The sequence below is a fragment of the Helianthus annuus genome, chromosome 6 (genome assembly GCF_002127325.2).
Source record: "Helianthus annuus cultivar XRQ/B chromosome 6, HanXRQr2.0-SUNRISE, whole genome shotgun sequence".
Lineage (NCBI taxonomy): Eukaryota > Viridiplantae > Streptophyta > Magnoliopsida > Asterales > Asteraceae > Helianthus > Helianthus annuus.
Genome location: NC_035438.2, coordinates 134,423,817 through 134,449,315, shown reverse-complemented (window position 1 = coordinate 134,449,315; position 25,499 = coordinate 134,423,817). Strand labels below are relative to the sequence as shown.

Sequence of the window (25,499 nt, the reverse complement as noted above, 5' to 3'; positions counted from 1 at the left end):
GTATAAACAAAAGTACGGAATAGATTATCAAGAAGTTTTCGCTCCGGTAATTAGATTTGAGACTGTTCGTCTGGTATTAGCTCTAGCAGCACAACATGAGTGGCATCTACATCAAATGGACGTGAAAACAGCCTTCCTAAATGGAAATCTGGATGAACAAGTCTATATAGAGCAACCTCAAGGCTACATCAAAAAAGGAGAAGAGAAAAAGGTATGTTTTCTCAAGAGAGCACTATATGGTTTAAAACAAGCTCCTAGGGCTTGGTACAGTCGAATAGATACATACTTTATCAAGAATAAGTTTAAAAAATGTATCTATGAACACACTCTCTACATCAAGAATACAAAAGAAGGAAAGATTGTGATATGCTTGTATGTAGACGATTTGATAATAGCAAGTGACTCGATGAACTTGATCTCTGAGTTCAAAGATTCAATGAAAAGGGAGTTTGAAATGACGGATATGGGTCGTTTGCATTATTTTCTTGGTATGGAAGTTACGTATGAGGATGGAAATATTACCCTATCACAAAAGAAGTATATGAAAAATCTGCTGGAGAAATATAATATGACACACTGCAATACAGTGTCAACTCCCATGGAGTATGGATTAAGATTGTCAAAAGAAGATCCAGCCGAATTTATAGATGAAAGAATATATCGTAGTTTGGTTGGAAGTCTGATGTATTTAACGAATACCAGGCCAGACATTATGTTTGCTGTAAGCAAAGTAAGCAGATTTATGGAATGTCCAAAGAGAAGTCACTGGGAAGCGGCGAAGCGTATACTTAAATACATAAAAGGGACTCAGGAATTAGGAATCACATACTCGAAAGGAGGGAAGAAACACTTGATGGGGTACAGTGATAGTGACTACGCAGGAAATATAGATGATAGCAAAAGCACGTCAGGTTACATTTTTCATTTAGGATCAGGTCCCATATCTTGGCAGTCAAAGAAGCAAAAGGTAGTGGCATTATCATCAACTGAAGCTGAATACATGGCTCTATGTTTAACTGGATGTCAAGCCTTATGGATTAAAGGGGTTTTAGATGATCTACAAGGAAAAGAAGATTATACAATACCAATCTACTGTGATAACAAGTCAACTATTTGTTTGGCCAGAGATCCAGTATATCACGGTAAAAGCAAACACATAAGAGTTAAGTATCATTTCATAAGAGATCTAATAAAAAGGAGGGAAGTAACCGTACTATTCTGTGCTACAAAGGATCAGCTAGCAGATATTATGACAAAAGCTCTACAGCCAAAGGACTACACAAGATTAAGAGGACTGCTACAAATGAATCTGAAATGATCAAGCTTACGGGAGGGTGTTAGAATAATGATTATAAGCTAGATCATTATTACTGTTATATTTATTTATTTATTTATGTTACTAACCTAAGTTATATGTGACGGTTACTGTCACTAATGTCCGTATATATACATATGTAATACACACTTGGTATTTTATCAATTTATTCGATATATGAACATAAGATTTCTGCATTCTTCAAACCCTAATATCAGATTTCCAACAACTTGTAAATGATGTCCACATAAGCATGTCACACGAACAACAAAGGCAACATTTCTGACCACTACAATCATTAGACACGAAAAAATCAGCACACAGCAACTTGACTACATGTACAACGATATGATTTAAAGGAGATGTTCTAAAAGTTCGCATGTCATATGTAATGATCAACCTGGACGAGACATCCAAAGAACATTTCCTGGAGGTTCTTGGTATTGCAAAACCCTACAAATCAAGAGTTGATTAATTTATTTTTGACATATTCATTGGGCAAACTTTACATAGAGTTATATTTTATATATCTTTGTTGAGAATTAATAAGTTAATGAATATCCTAGGGGCCAGGGACGATTTTCAAACCACTAATTTGGATAACCAGCTGAACCATGGGTCCTTAGGTGGTAAGACACAATGACCCAATATGGATTTTTTGGTTGAAATGCCAAGACAGATGCATGTGATATTGGTCCCCTTATTCACTACTTGATGTGATAAGAACTCTGACGATATATATTTCCTGGTATAGTCCTTCTTTGCTTGCCAGTGGAGATTGGTGTCCACAAAAGCATCCATAATTTTATTGTAGGGACCCAAAACCATGTGCGTCTGCTCTATCCTCCATATGTCACCGTCTATTGTGAAATGATCATTATATCCTGTTCTTATATAAAGCGTCCAGCATTCCCAATACAACCACATCAAAACTCATCTACAACATCATATCTTTCACCAGGAAGCGCTACTTCGATACTTATCTTCCTTCAACAACTTTTGTAAGTGAGCAGCCTCTAGCTTCCTTGAAAACATGGCCATACGTATGCCACGCATCATTCAAGCAAGAAAAATTCTCAAACGGTCCCTCTCTAATGGTAGCACCACTCCTGCATCTATGGACATCCCCAAAGGTTATTTTGCCATTTATGTTGGAGAACAAGAGAAGAAGCGGTTTGTGGTGTCTGTATCACTACTAAGCGAACCTACCTTTCAGGAGCTACTGCATCAGGCAGAAGAAGAGTTTGGGTACAACCATCCAATGGGCGGGCTCACGATTCCCTGTAGTGAAGATGTATTCACAGATCTGGCTTCTCGTTTGGGAGCATTTTGACTTGTATACATCTGTCTATATCTACAACAGTTTTTTAAACATCTAACCAGTAGGAACCATTTATAGTTGTAAATTTAGATCATTGATCCCGATGAATGAAATTTAATTTGGATATTATTTTGAGTTCATGGTATTCTATATTTTTATAACATGGTTTTATTTGAATAAGAAGCGAGTTAGTAGCTAGTTAAAAAGGTTTAACTGGATAGCTACACTGAGAATTACATGCTCTCACATTTAGATAAAACCTGACAATAAGAAGATGTTTATAGCTAATCCAGATCCTGTCTTGTAAAAAGCATTGAAATAAGGCCAAGGTTACACGTGTACGAGTCCCGAACTTGTTAACAATACAGACTCTGTTTAAATGGTTCTCCTGTTTGAAATTTCTATTAATATAATTAGCATGGTCAAGGAAAGAGTTCCCACTATAGAGTCTTAAGAGTTCTTAAATGAGCTAGCTAGTGTTTGAGGTTCACATAAACACCTGACTCGAACAAAAAGGCAAGATAGATGTAATGGTGGCAGTCCAGAATTTGAGGTCAGCATAAACACTGAGCTTCAGAGATATTGAAGATAATAATCGTTAGCGCTCAACAACTTTATGAAACTTCTTAAACCTCCACATTACCATGTAACGAAGGCATTCTAGAGTTTTTGCTCATCTTATGTGTTGATCAGCATGTCTGAGGCAGTCATTAAACAATTTTCAGGAGGCTCAGGTTCCTTGGAAACATAACTCCCTAAGAAATTAAGACTGTTTATTTTCTACTTTCAATCAGCAATCTTGAATTAGAGGGTAATTTCCCTTTTGTTTTATATTTAAACATCAATGTTAGTGGTTAAAGCTGTAGTTTAAACACTAGTTTGGATAACCAAGTCTAATGCAGATCACTAGGTGGGAGGACACAGGGTCCTACAAGTGATAATTGTTGACTCAATCATCAAGACAAAGCCATGTGACATTGGCCTTCTTCACTACTTATTGTACTCAAGGCCATATAATTATTCATGTTGATCTCCTGTTTGGATTGTGATTGAATATCGATGTCCACAAATTCTTTATAATTTTATTTTCAAGATACAAGACCATGTGGGTTTGTTTTCTCTTCCATGTGCCCCTGTCTATTATGTACCTCATTATATCTTCTTGCTATATATATATATATATATATATATATATATATATATACTAGTCGTTTACCCGCGCGATGCGGCGGGAAACATATCAACATATCACTTAAGTTGGTGAGTTTAGGGCTATGTACGGGGATGTAGTTTCCGATGTGGCGTGCGACGACGATGGTGGCAGTGTAGTAGAACGTGAGGGTCGGTTGCGGCCTTCTTCAGAGGCGGAGAATCATCGGTGAGCGACGATTGTTGGTTTTGTGATAGCGTTTGGTGGTTATTGTGTGACGGTCGGTTACCGGCCATTTACAATGAGGCCTTCGGCAGTTTTTGTCCGGATTCGAGTATTAATAGGGTACAATTGTTGCCCGTTCCGAGTATTGAGTTCAGAACACATACCCTATCTATACCCTACGGGTTGAGTCAGTTTTGTTTTCGAGTATAGAAAAACCAGTTCTGATTTTTTTTACCAGGTACGGTTATTTTGTGCACCTCTACGCATAAGACTAACAAACAAACACAAATTGGCACACTTCTGTTTATTTGGGAAAAAATTATTTCTTCTAAAGATTTAATTAAGATCATAGACTTTAATCTTTAACTTGTAGAATCCTTTAATATTTACAAAAATTAATATTACAACTCACGTCAATTATGAAGAAATAGTTGCACCACTGGAACAATACATTTTTACTTTTAGACACAAATGTTGGGAATCTGCTGCTAAAATGTGTAGCAATTAACTATAATTTTTTTACTTTAAAAAATTTAATTGAGCTTCATATACATCAATTGCATCACGAAAGCAATGCCAAGAGAAATCCGGTCTAGGTCGTCCAGTTACAGCTTTTATAGCATGTCCATAACGCCAGTTATATGTAGATAAAATAAAAGACCTGCAAAACCTTAAGAAAGTACAAATCATAGAGAACTCGAATAAAGCCATGTATGTGTTAAAGTCAAAATTAAAATATAAACCCATTTCACTTTTAGTAACTTTAAACCCATATCACTTGTTTGATTCATAGATATAAAACAACCCAACATAAATCCTGTAATTTACGTGTCCATATAGATTCAATCCATTTAGGCCATATCACTTCTGGCCGAACAAGACAATGAATGCCCCTACTAATGAATCAGGGCATGGATTTTTAGGTACCTCGCTACTAAAGTATATCAAAGCCCTTCTCTTGAATGAACCAGCTACCTTTTCATAACAATATGAAGTGCAAAAGGCTTAAGTTACTTCAGCTTGTGAATCATATATAATTGTAACCTCAAGAAAGGTACATAAATGTCTTCATCTGCAAGAGATCTGTGATGAAACAACTTTGCTCTGTTGGGTGTTTCCGCAAGAATAAATACCAAGTAGGTCAAATGATTGCAACATTAACTTAAGCTAAGATTACATCCTTAATAAGATTAAGGATGATGATAGGACACCAATAGGAAATCAAAGAGCAAGTGTGATTAGTTTGGCTAGTTACCTGTAAGCATTTTATCAAAAGTCAACGCATATTTGGTGGTGTCCTCTTTCTGTATGTCACGCATAATGCTAATAAATACCCACACATAAGACGGACCACCCTGTGACACTCGAGTTTCAGTCTGACCTTGTTGACCAGCTTTGACTGACTTGACTCGGTTGACCCTGTAGGTCCCTAAATCGGAGGATCGATTTTCACTACGGAATCCTTGTTTATAACAAACAAAGTTAAGTGTGCGGAATCCACTTAACTAAGCCAACCAAAACATAGAACAAGATAAACACGCGGTTAACCAAAGAAACACACTCGTTTGATTAAACTTGAGAAATGCCAACAACTGATACAAACACAGTTCTTACAATCAACAATGGTAAACTAGCATCTCTAACCTTTGCAGATAACATTCTGTTCCTTTATATAGCAGGTGGGCTAACAGCATTGACGAATCTGAAAGTGGGCCGACGAAACAGAGGAAAGCCCAACTGAAAGCCCAACAGTCAATGAATCAAGTCTGATTCGTTGACTGCCTTGACGAATCACAGCCGAAACACAAAGACCTGATTCGTCGACAGTAAATTGACGAAACAAGTCTGTTTCGTCAAAGCCTGCAATACTTGAACTGTTTCTGCACATACAGTTTGCAGAAACATAAGGCACAGAAGTTGTTTACATATGACATTAGTGCCCTTTCATGCGACATGCATAGTTTAACAGAAATTACAAACAAGAGAGACAAAATATGTCGGACACAAGCGGATAGGAGGATATCCGACTTGGTCGACTACGGATACAGACTCGATAAAGAACTAAAGACCGTACAAAATACGACACTACATACAAGACTAGCGACAGACACAAAAAGTGCACCAACAGACCCTTATTTGACCCGCCGCGCTCTTCGTGTTGACCAAACTTTCACCAAGACCCGAACAAGCCAACACAGTCCTAAATCCTCTCCACCTGCGTATTTTAGTTATCATATCTATCCATATGAGCAAGAAATATTATAATTTTGTTGTTATACTATTCATGTGTACAGGAACTACCAGAATGTATTCCCCGGTAATAGCAGTAGCATGCAATTCGTTGAAACTTTAACGCTTGATGAGCATCCTTGTCTTCGTAGATGATGTCATGCCTGTACAACTTCGTGATATCAGACGCCGACATATTCACCAACCACATCGGGTCCAGTATTCTAAAATTCTTGTCATTGTTGAACACGATCACTGCTTCATGCGTATCCGAATCATAACACCATAGACGCATGTCTCCAAGAAAATCCTGTTGCATCGGCATGAGAGGAATCTTATCTACCACTCTCGGAGGATCATACACCAGCTTGTACCTGCCTGTATTTGTTTCCGGATCAAGTGTGAACCTGATCTGCTGATGCCTTGGAAACTGTGGTTTGTAGGACTTGTCTTTCCATCCCGACTTCTTGTTCATCTTGATAAGACGTGCAAAGTGAGAAGCACCTTCAAAATTTGAGCGATTAATGAGCTCAAGTTTTGTAAGAGCTGCCACGTCGTAGAATGGCAGTGATAGGATACTCAGCAATGATCAGAAATACTGAATCCCGAACTCCCTTTTGATGGCTATACAGTGGATTTCTTTAACAAACATCCAGCATAAGATACGCCCACTTGGCTTGGCCTTTTCTAGCCGTAGGAGATCGACCTGTTCAGGTTCAGGAGCTGGCTTTGCAACCTTTGACAGAAACCGCTGATGCCACGCAGTAAACGCATCTGTGGCATTCTCAGAAGCGTCACGGTTCTTCAAGTGTTCATCAATGTCCTCAACATTATCCTTTAACCAGTCCTCATCAAAAGGAGCAAATTCGGTACCGTCTTCTCTCACATAAGTTGATTTCTTGGCAACACCTTCAAAGACTATTTCTTCAACATTTTCCACATTCACAGACTCCCCAGTCTCCGGTTCACTTGGCATTTTCTCTACTTCTTCGTCGTTTATATCACGCATTGCCATAAGAGTGATCATCTGTTGAGGCGTGAGATCTTCAACTATCTCACCCTCCTCCAGTAGTCCTCCTCTGGTGACTGGTGGTACAACCTGTAAAGCAAATTCTGCAGTACTGGGAACAGAGGATGTACCAGCTAACGCCTCTAGGAGCTGTTCTTCACCAACAGTTCCACTAGACCCAGCCTGAGATGATCCAAGAGTTGACGGCTGATACACAATAATAGAAGATGACATACCAGCTGGGGGTTGCTGAGGTGCAGCAGCTGTATCTGGATTACCCTGATCCTCTGGATCTTCATCCCGTTTTTGCAAGATTTCCTGCTGCTTGCACCGATCTTCCCACAAAGTCGCCACGCGCTTTCTTAGGAATTCATACCCCTTTGTCATTGTCTTCACACCCTCAGCAATGGTCGTATTCCTGGATTCATACCAGTTCTTCATATAATCACACCGACCCTTCAAGTCTTCAGCTATTTTTTGAAGAACTGAACTTCGCCTATCCCGTTCGACTTCAGACGCTTTCAATCGTTCATTCTCTGCCTTAAGCCTGTCGATCTCTTCCTGTTGATGTTGAATAGTGGCCTGTTGTGCACCAACTGCTGTTTTCAACCTCTCAATCTCCACCAACTGACTGACTTGATCACGTTTTGTGATGTGAATGAAGTCAGTTTGCCTTTCAATCCGATCAGCCGCAGCCTCAAATTGCAGAAACAGGAAGTTATTCTTTTCTTCCTGTGACATATTTGTAAAAGTCTGCTGTCGTTCAGTACTTGGCCCAGCTGTCGTTGCTCTAATCGATGCCGCCATAGAGCGTTGAGGAGTAAATTGAGCAGGCACAGTTTGAGCTGCAGGTGGAGTTGTTATCACAGGAGGTTCAGGAGTGGGGGCTTGAGGTACCGATCCTCTGGAGGAGGTACTTAAGTACTTTCGTGCTTTCTTTCTCTTATGATGCTCAGTAGCTTTATCAGCTTTCCTTTTCTTCGCACGCTCCGTTTCAGGGTCTTCAGGAACATATTCAGGATCATCTTCCTGTCTTATCTTTCTGTACCTACGTACCCCACGTTCATCCCGATACATTTCGTATCCGGGTTCAAGTAGAAAGTCATCCTCAGAATCTGACTCCGCCTCATCGTCACCACCAGCTGAGGTGTCACCAGCTGACACTCCCCCTGCTGAGGTGCCACCAGCTGAAGCACCAGCAGTTGTGCCTACACTCGATGCACCAACTGCACCAGCATCACCACCATCACCACCATCACCACCATGACCACCATCATCATCACTATCAGACTCATCTGATACTTCAGGTTCTGGACCGAATTTCTCACTTATCATCCTTTTCAATTCAGGTTCTTCGTCATCAGATTGACTTTCTGCATGACGCCATTTGTTGTCTTCAGGAGCAACATACGCAGTATCATGAAGAGCACCGAATAGTTTCCTTGGAGGGTCACTCTCCTTGTACCGTTTATGTGCTTGTTCCTGATGAGACGTAAAGAATGGAGATTCATAGCCTCAATTTTCAGCAAATCATTGTCGGCTTTTGGCAGGCTTGGATGCTGAACATTCATGATCATCTGCAGAAAACGTGGGTACATCCAATATTTGTTTCCGATGGTTCGATTCTTTCCCGTTCTCGTCAGATTCTCCTTCATATACTCGAATATGAACCTTGAAATACTAAACGGTTTATTTAGTACTAAGGCCACAAAGAGTCCCATGAGCTCATTACTGGCCATATCGTAACCGGCCCGTTTGTTGCTTATACACTGGATAAGAACGTGCAAAAGAAACTTGTATCGTAGCGGAAAGTCACCCTTGTTTATCTGCATGCTGAAGATATCACCAGTACACTTCATCCGTAATAAACACCCACGGATGCATATGATAGGAACAGAAATTGGCGCGTCCGGAATATCCTGTAGCTGAAGAACTTCATTCAGAATCTCCGGTGACACAATCACGTCCACGTTCTCTACCCCACTGCTGATAACCTCCTTCCCATCCAATTCACCAACATTTGCCGAATCCCAGAACGCCTTGATTAGAGACTTGTATGCAGGCGTTGAGTATGTGATTGCATAATTGATACGCGATTCCCGGATCCATTGTGTAATATCTTTTAGCTCGATAAGTTTCTCCTCTGGATCCAAATATGCAACCTGGTTGTGCCGTTTTTCCGACATGATTTCCTCTTCCGTTTTGTTTTCTTTCTTTGTTGCCGGCTTACGTTTACCTTCCTTGGGTGCCATCTGCAAGTATAAAACGTCCACAGTAAATAATAGTCACTTACAAATACATTTGGACATGTATGGATACAAGTTCATGTATCCACTTGACATACAGCCTGTCATACATGCCCACTGTGAACAAACTGCCTACTGTGAAATTTACTAAGGCATTTTGGCGAAACAGACAACATTTGATGAAACAGAGAAGAGTTTGACGAAACAGAGCTAAGTGTTGACCAGATCAGTTTTGTTGACCCATCCTGATTCGTCAAAGAATCCTTTGACGAAACAGAAATGTTCTTGACGAAACAGAATTGGTTGTTTGACCAGTTCTGATTCGTTGACCATCCAGATTCGTCAAACAATCCTTTGACGAAACAGAAGATACTTGTGTTTCGTCAATAAGTCTGATTCGTTGACTCTCTGATTCGTCAACATGTCTGTTTCCCCAATTTCTGATTCGCCGACTGTTCAAATTCGCCGGAGTTGGGTTCTAGGTTTTGTCAGTTTCGCCAAACAATAGTTATAACTAATTTAAATCAAAACAACAGACAATAACCAACAACATAAGTCATAATTCTTCTCCGGAATGATCGGTTTTCTGTTTTTCATTCAAAACATTATAAAAACCCTAACTTTCATAAGGAAGAATAATGCTCTGTTCTTCATCCCAAACCCCCAAACTTAAACATAGGCAAAACACCCCGTAAAACACTTAGATTCCACAGTTCAAGAGCACATTAAATAAGGTAAATATCTACACAAACAAAATCACCGAAAATCCGGTCACCGATGAGGTTTCCGGCGATTTCCGATGAGATAGAACGAGGCCAAAACTTGAAAGGCATGAAGATAAATGACATTGCACCTTAATTTCTGTAAGTTATTGATGAAAATCTGAAGATTTAGTGAGAAAAATGATGTAACCGCCGGTATGTGTTCTTGACTGTTGGGAGAGAAAGTGATGGTAACCTCTTGAGTGTTTTTGAAAAAATGAACCACCTTTTTCTGACATAAGGACTTTATACACCGCCCTACCTTTTTGGCGAAACTCAACTTTGACGAATCAAATGGGGGCTTTGACGAAACAGACAACTGGGCCTTATCTTGGGCCTAAAGTTAGCCCGTTGGCGAAACAGGCTTGGGCTCCCTGTTTCGTCAAAGTCCTTGACGAGATAAACTTGATTCGTCAAAATGAAGCAGATTGACCAAAGGCTGACTTTGACCAGATCTGTTTCGTCAACGGATCTTTGATTCGTCAATCAGACTCTGATTCGTCAAACTTAGTTTCAAAAACACCAAGGCATGAAAATTTTTGCATACTACACACAGGGTTTTAGCAATTTAACCATTTTGACATTCGTTTGAGTTTTCAAAGGCAAGAACGATTTATGAAGTAGGTTTCAGGCTTCCGGTCACAAACACCAAGCAACATCTTTGGCATAATCAAAAACAAGCATAAACACTACATTTCCTAAAATGCTGAAAACTAAACTAACTGCAATTGAACTGATAAAATAAACAACTGTACAGATGCAACCTTTTCGAGTTTCAAGGATAAGGAATCATACCAGCTTACGGTCTTAGTCAACATGATTTGATTTCTGATTAAAGTTCCTAACAAGTATACTACCTCGATTATCGATATTGTTGTCCACATAAACTCATGCTTATCAAACGTAATCATACTTAGGAGATACGTTTTACGGTAAGAATTATACTTACAAGTCGATGTGAATCCACCTCACGACACATTCCCGTATCAAGGTATGCACGAAAATTCATCTTACTGGTGAGTATACCGATTATCATCTGTTTGACCGTATAAGATGTGAGATACTCACTTATTTTGATTTGAAAACCAAGCCCTATGTGATAGAATCACTTATTGATGAGGAACTTGATTTTCGATGCATGAGGGCACAGGAGCAAGTCCGTGAACAGGTCAGTACTTTCGTACAGCAGAGAGACGAACTTGACTGCCGGATAGATGTGATATTTAATCACTTATTTGTTTGGACATGTGATTGTTTATCACTTATTGAGGTCGGATGCAATATGTACACGTATGTATGGTATCATGGAAGATCTAGACTTGCGTCCCCGTTATTTTTTCCGTAAAAGATACAACCATGATACCCAGATGATAAGCAGCATAAAGACCGAATATCTCAGAACCTCGGCAATCTATCAAACGAAATTTCGGTACCAAGACCATATGCCAATGAATGGTTCCCACCTGACTTGAAGTCTGTTAGATTTGTATCATCCTGCACATTTTAGTTTGATTGTGAGCCTATCGATACATCGTTAGAAGAGATACTTATCATTTGTTTAACGATTTTGACCATGTTGACCGACCACACCAGTGAATATCATCACTTTCCTTTTTCCAAGAAACTCATTTTTGGGTTTTTCTAATTTTTTTTTAATTTTAAGAAATAAAAGACAGAAACATAACACATCTTTTTGGATTTTTTGAGATTTTCTAATGTTTTTGTATTTTCTTGAAATTTTCTCCCCCTAAAATGCTAAAAGATTATAAAAGGAAAATCTTTTTGTATTTTTCGGATTTTGAAAGAAAATATTTACAAAAACGATTAGCCAAAGAGTTTACTCAGGGAGCACCTTAATGCCGTTGACCAAAAGTAGATAATCAAACCGTGATTTATCAAAAGCTTTTGTAAACAGATCGGCACGTTGGTGTTCGGTGGGGATATGAATCACATTGATTAATCTTTTGTCAAAACAATCACGTATGAAGTGATATTTAATTTCGATGTGTTTGGTCTTGGAATGCTGCACAGGATTTCTAGTGATCTGTAAGGCAGCATTGTTATCAACAAAAATAGGAGTAGTTAGGAATTCAAAACCGTAGTCGCGCATTTGTTGTTGTATCCACAAGACTTGGGAGCAACAACTGGAGGCAGCGATATATTCTTCTTCACAGGTTGATGTAGCAACACACGTTTGCTTCTTGCACTGCCACGTCACCAGGCGACTTCCTAAGAACTGACATCCTGCTGTTGTTGATTTGCCGTCAATTTTGCAACCGCCGAAATCAGAATCACTATATGCGGTCAAATCAAAGCTATCATCCCGAGGGTACCAAAGACCGGTGTCTGGACATCCCTTCAAATAGTAGAAAATCCTTTTTGCAGCTGACAAATGGGAGGCCTTCGGATGGGCTTGATATCTTGCGAGCAGGCATGTTGGATACATGATGTCAGGCCTCGAAGCAGTAAGATACATGAGAGATCCGATCATAGCACGATAATAGGAACAGTTGACACTTTCACCCTTCAAATCCGGAGTAATCCCGTGATTCCGCGGAAGTAGGGTACCGATGGGCGTTGCATCGGACATCTGGAACCGGCTCAAGATGTCACCAACATATTTAGTCTGATGGATGAATATCCCAGACTCGGTTTGCTGAACTTGTAGGCCCAAAAAGAAGTTCATCTCTCCCATCGCGCTCATCTCGAACTTTTCCTGCATAATTTGCTCGAATTCCCTGCACAAAGATTCATTAGTGGAACCAAATATAATATCATCCACGTATACCTGCACCAGCAGAAGATCTCCATTTTGTTCCTTGACGAAGAGGGTGCAATCAATAAGGCCTCTTCGAAATCCATTTTCCAGAAGATAGTTGGATAGGGTTGCGTACCAAGCTCTAGGTGCTTGATGTAAACCATAAAGAGCTTTGTTTAGCAACCAAACCCGATCAGGATGAACTGGATCTTCGAAACCTGGAGGCTGTTCCACATACACCTCTTCTTGAACATGAAGAAAAGCACTTTTCACATCCATCTGGTAGACTTTGAATCCCTTAAATGATGCATAAGCAAGGAAGATCCGAATAGCCTCTAGACGAGCAACTGGTGCATAGACTTCATTGTAGTCAATCCCCTCTATTTGACGAAAACCCTGAACGACCAATCTTACCTTGTTACGGATAACCACTCCACGGTCGTCCTTCTTGCATTTGAAAACCCATCGAGTGCCAATTTTCTTGTAGTTCTCTGGTCTTTCAACAAGCTTCCAAACACCAAGCTTTTGAAATTGCTGCAGTTCTTCCTGCATGGCTTCAACCCAAGCATTATCTTTCAAAGCTTCTTTCCACGACTTCGGTTCTTCTTGTGATACATAACACGCAAAGGACCAGTCATTCTGCAAACCAGATTCTCTGATGGCTGAATACAAACCAGCATTCTGGTTGTTTCTCAGCTGATCGCGTCTGCACACCGCGATGGACATCTCCTATTATGTTCTGCTGGGGATGGGTATCATGAATCCTCATTTCAGGATTATCTGGCACACGAGCATTGATACCCAAATTGTTAAAATTAAGATCAACAACCAACTCCACACCAGGGATGTGTGTAGAGGTGGATGCATTCCATTCAGCAGTATCTACATTCTGCATATGAGGTGTATCAACAGAGGCACCTTGAACAGGAGCAGCTGGAGCCGAAGATCCTTCAGCTGCATCATGATATTCATCATCTTCAGAAGATTCATTATAATCAGCAGCATCTTCATAAACCTCATTTTGAACCATATTGTTGACAGACGAAGAAGCTTGTGGGTCAACAACAATAGGTCTAACCAAAGGCGAGACAGCAGCGTTGTCACTTTCCAACAACATCCTAGCCGCTGCTGATTCTTCGTCAAAGGTTGGCAGATTGAAGGAGTCAAATAGTCCATCATAATCGAACATCCACGGATCACCCGGAGCCCTAACAGGACTCGTGTACCTTTGAACCCTCACTTCACTCCATAGCTCTATCTTTTTAGTAGCTAGATTCCAAACACGAAAGTTTGGAGTTTCGTATCCAAGGAAGAAGCCCTCGATAGCCTTTGCTCCAAATTTTCCATCTGGTTCAATCATAGTACAAGGACCACCAAAAGGTTCTAGGTAAGAAAGATCCGGTTTCCTTTCGAAGCAAGTTTTGCCATGTCTCTTTACTGTAAGAACTCTGTTTAATGTGTAGCACGCAGTCGACACAGCCTCCCCCCAGAATTGAACAGGGAGTTCCGACTCTACTAACATTGTTCTTGCAGTTTCTATTATCGTGCGATTCTTCCTCTCCGCGACACCATTTTGTTGTGGAGTGTAACGAGAACTGTATTCATGAAGAATGCCTTTAGAAGTACAGAACTCATCCATAACTTGATTCTTGAATTCTGTTCCATTGTCGCTTCGGATCCTTTTCACTTTCAACGAATAGAGATTCTCCAACATTGTGAGAAGATCCTTGAGGATGCCAGGAGTTTCACTCTTGTGTGCCATGAAGGATACCCAATAAAATCTAGAGTAGTCATCAGTAACTACTAAACAATAGGCATCACCGAACGTTGTCTTGTGCTTCATAGGTCCAAAAAGGTCCATATGAAGACGTTCGAGAGGCATGCTGACCGTGTTGATTTTCTTCAAAGGATGGGATTTCTTCGTTTGCTTCCCCTTTTGGCACGATACACAGATATCTTGTAAATGAAAACTTCTCATGGGAACACCATTCACAAGATTATTCTTCACCAGATGGTTTATTTTCCTCAAGTGAATGTGTCCCATTCTTCTGTGCCAAGATATAGACTCCTTTTCAGTGGCTTTAGAGACAAAGCAAGTGACTTGTGCAGACGTGGTAATGGCTTGGCTCATATCGAGAATGTACAGATCATTAACTCTCGGAGCCGATAAGAGAATCCATTCTTGTGGAATTTTGAATCCGGGTTTTAGCACATAACAGCCGGCATCATCAAAATGCACGGTGAACTTCTTATCACAGATTTGCGACACACTGAGAAGATTATGATCAATTTGACGAACATAATTGATCTTATCGAAACACACAATACCATTGGAGATACTTCCCTCTCCAGTGATATATCCGCCTTTGTCTCCCGCAAATGCGACATAGCCTCCTCTAATATTTCTCACGTCGTACAGAAGCCGTAAGTCGCCAGTCATGTGCCTGGATGCTCCACTATCAACAATCCAATGACTATTAATAGTTCCTCCTGGAACACCCTGCACATGTCGTTCAAAGATCAGTTGAGGATGGGGACCCAAGCCGTAGTGGTCTTGGGTCGTCCCTGAGCATCACGAAACGTGATCTCGATCTGTTGATGATTCTCAAACACATTAACTCCCCCTGAACTATCACCCGTTTTAGGTCTCCAAGTTTCTTTTTGCCTACCAGATTGAGTGTTATAAATTGTTTTTGAAGATTCTGGCTTTAATGGCTGTGACACACTTGGTTCCCTTTTAACTGTTTTAACTTCAGGTTTTAAAGCTTTTTCAACAGTTTTTACATTCTTACGTCGTAGTTTCAATTCTTGTTCTTTAATTGTTCGTTTATCACGTTTTGTTGAAACTGACTGACGTTGAGGGTGAACCTTTTCAGGTGGAGTTTTCTCAACAAATTTTTCTTTTGGAGCGTTTGGGCAATTTTTAATGATATGCCCAAATTCCCCACATTTAAAGCATGTTCTCCTTTCAACAAATTTGGGAGAACTTGATTGACCATGGGATATCGAGCTTGTGGAACCAGAGGTACTAGCCTTTTCATCACACCTATTTGTATGTTGAGTGTAATTGTTATCACTGTTACGTTTTAAGATTGTGACTTGTTTTAAAAAAATCTGTGTTAGATTTGTTCTCAAAAGTTTCAATCTTATCAGTACCCTTGGATGACACGAACTTTACATCTTTTGCTTTCTTTTGAACTCGAGCTCCTTTTGTTTCAGATTTTACTTGAGAGACATTAGGCTTTTGAGCTCGCTTGATTGGTTGTCTACTCTTAGAAGCACTGGGTTGTTGAGTGGTTGGAGATTTTTGATTACCAAACTGTTTTCTGATCTCATCCTTAGGAATTGGATCACATTGTGTTACTACAATTCCCGGAAGAGTTTTTCCCAAAAATTTGTTTGTATTATCTTCAAAAACTTTATCAATCAAGGATTGATTAACATTTTCAATTGGGAAATCATGATCTGAGTAAATTTTATCACCACCAACCAATGTGTAAAACACATTGCTGCTTTTAACAGTAGACACAGACTTCTTTTCAACCTTGACAGGATCTATCACTTGTTTCTCGACTGATGAAACAGCAGGAGTATCAGGATCACACAGAATGTGATTCTCAATGGAATGACTACTCCTTTCATCTTGCTAAGTGATTTATCCTGATCACTTACATCCAATTCAGATTCATCATCCGATGACTCATAATTCTCAATGATTGGAGGACCTTGATTCATGGATGTTGAAGTTTCTTGCTGCTTTGCGGATGTGTTTGAAGAATTGTCCGGTTTGAACCCTAGGCCAGTAGAAAATTCCTCAAAGTTCAGAGGCACACTAGGTTCATACCGTAGCATATCTTCCTCATCAGGCATCTTGGTATAGTTATGCCTTAAAGGGGGTGGGCATTTCTTATATCCTATGCCCTTTTGATTTCCCTTCAGTTGTTGAACATCGATGATGTGATCAAGCACAAATCGGGAGTTAGAATAACTTTCCAATTTCTGTTTGATCGCATCATGCTCACATTTGGCAATAGCTAGCTGCTTCTTGGTTTCCTCAACAAGATTTATGTATTCATTTATACTTATTTGTTTATGGTAAACCACTTTGTTAACCTCGGACACACTTTTCTTTAATGTTTCTATTACAGATTTAAATTCTTTTTCATTCCGAGTTAAAGCCATGTTCGCCTCTTTGCATTTCGACAGTTCAATAACCAAATTCTGATTATGACTATGAAGCTTTTCTGATTCAAGCTTCATGTCAGCACATGATTTACAAACACTAGGAGCAGGAGGTTCAGAATTAATTTACCTGACTCGAAGAGGCTGAGACGTTTGCCATAAAGGTAGTTTGAAAAGAAAAAGCTCCATCTTCAGAAAAAAACTTCTCCATTTCCTTTGATGCAGTAGCCGCCTTCCTAATCAGAATTGATTTCTGACATTTAAGCTCATCAGCTTCATTCAGTAGATCTTGAATATCAGCACCTCCTTCCTCCTTCACATCAGGCTCAGACTGATTATCCCCAGAAATAGAGCCTTCTTCATCAGAACTACCCGAATAACCAGAGCTGTCATCACTCTCAGAAAATTCTTCCTTATGAACATGCTTGATGTGATTGATAATCTTTGCATAACAAGCTGTTCCACCACTCTGATCACCTTCTCCAAATTGCACAGACCAGTCACATCCTTCATCAGCTTGAACTGTCAAAGCCCGATTGGGATTTGATGGTCCAGACTGGTTCTGATTGTGGTTAACTGCCACAATCCTCCTGTCTTGGTTTTCTTGTTGGGCATTCACATTTGAGGTCCTCGTCTGGTTTCTAAAGGGGTTATGATTGCCTTGTTTTGTTGGTCGAGTGCACTCACGTTTGAAGTGCCCTTTCTTGCCACAATTAAAGCATGTGACAGCATTAATATCAAACCCATACTTCGTGTCTTTCTTTCCTTCCAACGAAGTTCTACCAGTACGAGCCATGAAGTCTTTGGCCCTTCTAACTGCACTTGCAAAAGCCCACTTAATATCCATCAACTCCATTTCTTCCTTGTCGATCTGTTGATAATCTTCATTGGTCATGTTGATGTTTCCAAGCTAACCTGCTACCAAACCACAGTAAGCACTGACCATTGTATTGATAATTTCCATATGCTCCTTAGCAACTTCAATGCTGATGTGTGAAAGGTTTGAATTATCGACTCGGATTGTGTTAGGGTTTTGAGGTTGAGGATTGTTTGTATACTGAGCCTGCTGTTGTTGTTGTGGTGGTTGGACTTGTGGCTGAGATGGAACTGGGATGTAAGATCTTGGATCAAATTGGGGTTGTGCCGGGTTAACTTGAGGTGTTGGAATATATGATCTTGGATCAAAAGCAGGAGCAGCAGTTGATTGAGGAAACGGAAAGGAGCTTGTATTGGACACAAATGCAGTTTGCAGTTTTGGTTGCTGTGCTGCATTGGATCTGGCCAAGGCGTCGAAGCCTGGAAGGTACATTTCTGTATTCTGAGGAACGGGAGCTCGCTTTGCTTTCCTGATTTCTTCATCATTTTTATGTTCCAGCTTCTGAATGAACTCATAGATGTTAACCGTGTCTAGAGTTCCAGTGTGCTTCAGCAACTCAATAAAAGAACTCCACTTTGGAGGTAAGGCGTCAGCAAACTTATTCACCAAGTCTTGTTGAGTAGATACAACCCCATAAGCACACATTTCACTAATCAGATGATAGAAACGTGTTGTCATATCGTTTAGAGTTTCGTTTTCCAAAAACTGAAATGAATCAAACTCTTTCTTCAATAAATCATGACGAGACTTTCGAGTAGCTGCATTGCCTTCTCCTCTAGCAACTAAGGCATCCCACAATGTTTTCGTGTTCTTGCAGTAGGAGAACTGATGATAGATATCTTTGTTGAGAGCTTGTGTGAGTGTAGCAAAGGCCTTTTTCTCCAATTCATAAGCCTTCTTGTCATTTTCGAGCATGTTGGCATAACCTTCTGAAGTGGACGCTGCAACCTCAAGATTATCATTGAATGCAGTGATGAAACACGTCCAAAGATCGGTGCTTTGCCCTTGAACATACGTGTGAAAGCGGTTTTTCCATGATGGAAAGTCGTTCATATGGTTCAACTTTGGTGGACGATTGTTGCTGCCCGTTTCGCTCTCACTAATCAAAAGATTTTGAATGCTTTGACTTTGATTGGATACTAATGCCCATTGACTTGGACTGATTGATGGCGGTGGAAACATACTTTTCGCCCAAGCTGCAGCAGAGGTTAGTTCTTGACTAGATTGGGAGTCAATACTCCAGTCCCAAGGACTTGTACAACTCATATTTGATCACAATTACCTGAAAACTTGAACAAACACTTGAAAACACACGGTTATGGTTAACTTGCAAACCTTCTGTTGAAAATTTGAAACTGCCTTGACGAAACAGAATGATACTATTGACGAAACAGAAGTTGACGAAACAGAACCTGTTTCTTCAAAGAAGTTTGAGGAAACAGACTTGTGATTCGTCAAAAGGACCTTTGGCGAAACAGACTTGATTCGTCGAAGGGACTTTTGGCGAGATAGATGTGATTCGTCGAAGGGATCTTTGGCGAAACACCTTTCAGTTTCGTCAAAGATACCTTTGGCGAGATACTCCTGTTTCGTTGACTTTCAGTTTCGTTGAGGTCTGATTCGTCAAAAAGGAACTGTCAGAGTTTGGTGAAAGTTGGTGAAAAGTTTATACCCCAACCTGTCTACTCACACGCTCTCCCACACCTGCTATCCACCAACTTAGAAGTATGGTGGACAATAGCAAGGGTCAAACACTCTTTCAAAATACAAACCTTATCTTTTTATATCAAAACATGCCTTTTATCAAGAACAATTTTGAAGATGATAAATAAAATGAAGAACACTTTCAACACTCAAGAACTTTTAAACCCTCTGAAAGCTGAAATTTGTATAAAACTTTCAACCAAAACCAACCGGTTGAAAGTGTAACCTTAAACTAGTATGGTTTTTGGCAAAACTTTCAACAAACAAGCAATAAATACACCTTTTATAGAGTATTTTTCCAGAAAAGTATGAAGTTTCAAGAACTTTTTTGAGCAAAAACAAACACAAACACAAGCTAGACAAATCGAACTATGTTTGATTTTAAACAAAGATAAGAGCCAAAGCTCTGATACCACTTGTAGGTCCCTAAATCGGAGGATCGATTTTCACTACGGAATCCTTATTTATAACAAACAAAGTTAAGTGTGCGGAATCCACTTAACTAAGCCAACCAAAACATAGAACAAGATAAACACGCGGTTAACCAAAGAAACACACTCGTTTGATTAAACTTGAGAAATGCCAACAACTGATACAAACACAGTTCTTACAATCAACAATGGTTAACTAGCATCTCTAACCTTTGAGATAACATTCTGTTCCTTTATATAGCAGGTGGGCTAACAGCATTGACGAATCTGAAAGTGGGCCGACGAAACAGAGGAAAGCCCAACTGAAAGCCCAACAGTCAACGAATCAAGTCTGATTCGTTGACTGCCTTGACGAATCACAGCCGAAACACAAAGACCTGATTCGTCGACAGTAAATTGACGAAACAAGTCTGTTTCGTCAAAGCCTGCAATACTTGAACTGTTTCTGCACATACAGTTTGCAGAAACATAAGGCACAGAAGTTGTTTACATATGACATTAATGCCCTTTCATGCGACATGCATAGTTTAACAGAAATTACAAACAAGAGAGACAAAATATGTCGGACACAAGCGGATAGGAGGATATCCGACTTGGTCGACTACGGATACAGACTCGATAAAGAACTAAAGACCGTACAAAATACGACACTACATACAAGACTAGCGACAGACACAAAAAGTGCACCAACAGACCCTTATTTGACCCGCCGCGCTCTTCGTGTTGACCAAACTTTCACCAAGACCCGAACAAGCCAACACAGTCCTAAATCCTCTCCACCTGCGTATTTTAGTTATCATATCTATCCATATGAGCAAGAAATATTATAATTTTGTTGTTATACTATTCATGTGTACAGAAATACAAAACTTTTTTTCAAAAAAATATGAGCGATGTCGCTCGAGCTCGAACAACTTGTTAAGAGCTTTCAAGCCGAGGCAAGCCGACCAGTTTAACTTCGAGCCAGGAGCGAAGGATAGTTGGTGCCCGGGGGTGCAAGCTTGCCTCTACATGTTATAAGGCAATTGGTGGTGAGAATGAGCAAACAAATACAACCAACTAACTTACAGGTTGCTAAAAGCATGCCAACATGCACACAAATTCGACCAGCCCTTAGTTTAAAGCTCTTTACTCTACCAGTCTGGTCCGATAACATCCAACCTGAAATAACCATTTATACTTGATGGGTTAAATATTCCACCTTTAAACTTTAACTGATATTTAAGTGAAAAAAATTAGGCCAAGTTAATTCACAATTTATCGACATAGACCAAATAACTAACCAGCTTTATTAAGAATCTTCGCTGACATAGCAGGTTCATTTCTAGATGACATAGCCAGCAATAGTAGAACCCTGTTGGCCACACCACAGATATGAATACAAAAAATACATATAAGAACAAACACATACGACAGATATGAATAAAAATAGAGAAAAAAACTTATCAGCTGAAGCAAAATTATTATCTAATAATAATAACAACAACAATAGTAATATGACTTCTTTCTTACCTTCACACCAGCATTTTTTGCATAACTCCTGTATCTCTCGTGTTCGGCATACAAGATTCCTACAAATTACAATACTGGCACATGTGTCAAAACATCGTTTTCTTTAAGCTTTAGTTCTCTTTGGTTTACGTTTTTTTCATTTGCTATAATCTGCTCTAGAATTTCCATTTCATTCTACCAAAATACATATCATAACTTTAAAAATAATCTAGCAGATTAACACAAAAACATAAAAAAACAATATATGAGTACCATTCTCTTCTCATAGCCAAGCTTCCCGTTTCTCATTTTTGTCTTTAGCTTCACATGCTCTAAGCTCCCTTTCACAATCTTTTAGCCGCCATATGCTCATTCGCACCCAGTTAAAACCGATTTAAGTTGCTCATTCACCTTCCTTTGCATCATGCACACAGCAACCCTCAACTGTTAAAAAGATAAGGCACAATGATAAAACCCTTTTAAGTTAATTAATACGTGGATGAAGAAAAGGAGATTCTTTTGAAGAGTAATCCCATAGGAACCCAAATACATTAAATCTTTCATCTCACAAAAAGAGGGTATACAAATTTAGATACATAGTTAAAGAATCGACCAACTATATGAAAAAAGGGGTTTAGTGATTTGTCCTAATATACCTGAAACCACAACGATCTTGCCACTTCGTCTCAAACATTTAGGGCTTCTATACACAAAAACAAAATCCTACAATAAAATTAACAGCAGCAAATGTAGGTCACTCTCGGAGGATGAGGTTCAACCTTAACCTTGTTATACTAACACACTAGCAAGTGCGGAATCCAAGCTAGTGAGCAAACCGAGTTGAAACAAGCACAAACACAACACACAAAGTTCACCGATTAACACCACTTGTATTAATACGAATGAAAGGTTCCGGTTACAAGCTCAATGTTTACAAATCAGTTTTGCAAACTCTCTAAGTGTGTGTGTTCTTGACAGAATGCTCTCCTATCTCTCGAGTGTCTCTACTTTCTGTCTGTGTGCGTCTCTGTGCATCTGTCTAAAATGAACACACTGCATGGGTATTTATACCCAAACATAGCAAGTCTGTCCGAAGGATCATGAGGACTGCTCGATAGATGATCTATCGAGCATAAAGCTATCGAAGGATACACAGGGACCTCGAAGGATGATCTATCGAGGTCCATCAATCATCCATCGAAGCATATCTTTCGAGATCATCGAAGGATAGAAGCAATCTTTCGATGATCCAACCTTCGACACATACATTGTACAACCATATACTAACTGTTTGGCCAAGTCAAACCAGGAGGACGGTTGACTTGGTCAAACTTACATGACTAACAAGGACATCGTTTACATCGTGACCGAATACAGACAAAGTACAGACACAAGTGCACCAACAAACTCCCCCTTGGCTGTAGCTTTGTCTCTATCTTGATCATCTTTGATCTCCATGTCTTTAAGACTCTGATGTCCTTTTAAGTCTTCAATGTCGGAGGATCTTCAAAGTCTTCACGTCTTGAAAGCAGAAAGTGTATCAACAAACTACCCGTATCATGTAGGAAGTGTGTTGACAAACTCCCCCTTAACATAAGCTCCCCCTTGAGTTATGCTCGTGAATTACTTGATCTTCAATGCTTAAAATCCTTGTGGTGTTGATGATGGTCAGCGGCAACTCGATCATCTTCATATTTTAAGTGCCTTCACGTCGTGTCTTCATTCCGAAGCTTGTCATCGACTATGTTCTCCTAGCCTTTAGAATCTGCACATGCAAGAAATCTAAACGCGTAATGAGAACAACTGCTTGGAATATAGTTAACATAAATAAATGACACACTAATGACCATGTCACAATCAAACACCGTCCGACAGTTTGAAAGTTTAATACATTTGTCAATTTTAGTTTCTAACTTTCAGAAATTGCAAATTTCGACCGTTTATGAAGATTTAGTCAATTCGGTTTTCGTTCAGGTTTCAGGTAACGAAGACTCGAGATCCAACATCGTACGATCAAAAAGAAAATAGAAATAAAATCTTTTTGGCTTTTATAAAGTTTATATTAAAACAGATTTTAGGTGTGTTTTGATATTTCGAAATGTAAAGACTAAAAGCAGTAAATAAATATATACAGACATTCTTTTTGTGAGTTTCGAGGGTAAGAGAATCATATCAGTGTACGGTCATGCCAAACGCTCTTGTTGTTCAGTTAGTTAACATTTAGATAAGCATCCTATAACAATTATCAGTATTGTTGTCCACTTAAGCTCAACTTATCAGATGTAATCATGGCGAGGGGATACGTTAAGGTATGATTTATACTTACCGACCGGTGTTCATCCACATCACGACACATTCCCGTATCAAGGTATGCACGAGGGTTCATCTTACCGGTGAGTATACCGATTATCATCTGTTTGACTGTATATGATGTGAGATTCTCACTTATTTTGATTTGAAAACAAGCCCTATGTGATATAATCACTTATTGATGAGGAACTTGATTTTCGATGCATGAGGGCACAGGAGCAAGTCCGTGAACAGGTCAGTACTTCCGTACAGCAGAGAGACGAACTTGACTCCCGGATAAATGTGATATTTTATCACTTATTTGATATGGACATGTGATTGTTTATCACTTATTGAGGTCGAATGCAGTATGTAATATGTACACGTATGTATAGTATCATGGAAGATCTAGACTTGCGTCCCCGTTGTTTTTCGGTAAAAGAAACAACCATGATACCCAGATGATAAGCAACATAAAGACCGAATATCTCAGAACCTCGGCAATCTACCAAACGAAATTTCGGTACTAAGACCATATGCCAATGAATGGTTCCCACCTGGTCTTCAGTCGATTAAGATTTATATCACCCTTCACACTTTAAAATGATTGTGAGCCTACCGATACATCTTATATAGAGCTGCTTATCGTTTTTCATTTAAGATTTAAAGAGGTTTGAATAGACCACTGATGTACTATCATTTTCTCTTTTGCTCGCTAGGAAACTCATTTTTGTTTTTCTATTGTTTTTGTGATTTTGAAATTTTTCGATGTTTTGGGATTTTCAAATTTTTGGATTTACTCCCCCTAAAATCAATAAACTAAGACAAATTTAAAACACAAGGTATTTACAAAAATGATTTTCCGATGTTGGTTTTACTCTTGCTTGACCTTAATGCCGTTTACCAATAATAAAAAGTCAAATCTTGATTTGTCAAATGCTTTGGTAAAAAGGTCGGCACGTTGGTCATCGGTGTGGACCTTAACAACATCGATTAGCCTTTTCTCAAAGCAATCACGTATGAAGTGATATTTGATTTCGATGTGTTTGGTCTTTGAATGCTGCACAGGATTTCTAGTGATCTGTAATGCAGCAGAATTATCAACGTAAATAGGAGTAGTTAGGAATTCAAAACCGTAGTCCCGCAATTGTTGTTGGATCCAAAGAACTTGGGAGCAACAACTTGAGGTAGCAATGTATTCAGCTTCGCATGTTGATGTAGCGACGCACGTCTGCTTCTTGCACTGCCATGTGACTAGGCGATTTCCTAAAAACTGACATCCAGCCGTTGTGGATTTGCCGTCGATTTTGCATCCGCCAAAATCAGAATCACTGAAAGCGACCAATTCAAAGTTATTATCCCTAGGGTACCATAGACCGGTGTCAGGGTAACCCTTCAAATAACGAAAAATCCTTTTTACAGCAGCAAGATGTGAGGCCTTCGGGTTAACTTGATATCTGGCAAGCAGGCACGTTGGGTACATTATGTCTGGCCTTGATGCTGTGAGGTAC

General features: G+C 39.5%; 1 protein-coding gene and 1 long non-coding RNA gene across 2 annotated transcripts; one reads left to right on the top strand and one right to left on the bottom strand.

The window, feature by feature from the left end:
* Window positions 1–2,231: 2,231 nt before the first annotated feature.
* LOC110885533 (auxin-responsive protein SAUR21) lies at window positions 2,232–2,765 on the top strand. The gene has a single exon (XM_022133232.2). It carries the CDS (start codon window positions 2,349–2,351, stop codon window positions 2,646–2,648), a length of 300 nt encoding a protein of 99 aa, XP_021988924.1. The 5' UTR covers window positions 2,232–2,348; the 3' UTR covers window positions 2,649–2,765.
* An 18,156-nt stretch (window positions 2,766–20,921) lies between these two features.
* On the bottom strand, window positions 20,922–21,740 carry LOC110938392. Its single transcript, XR_002591354.1, has 4 exons — window positions 21,721–21,740; window positions 21,492–21,562; window positions 21,277–21,369; window positions 20,922–20,988 (listed from the first exon to the last, which is right to left on the bottom strand). It is a non-coding gene; the product is annotated as an uncharacterized LOC110938392 (long non-coding RNA).
* Between the last annotated feature and the right edge of the window lie 3,759 nt (window positions 21,741–25,499).

What these genes read in the sequence shown, in the direction of transcription:
- LOC110885533 (XM_022133232.2), top strand. Translation starts at nt 2,349, where the DNA reads ATGGCCATACGTATGCCACGCATCATTCAAGCAAGAAAAATTCTCAAA.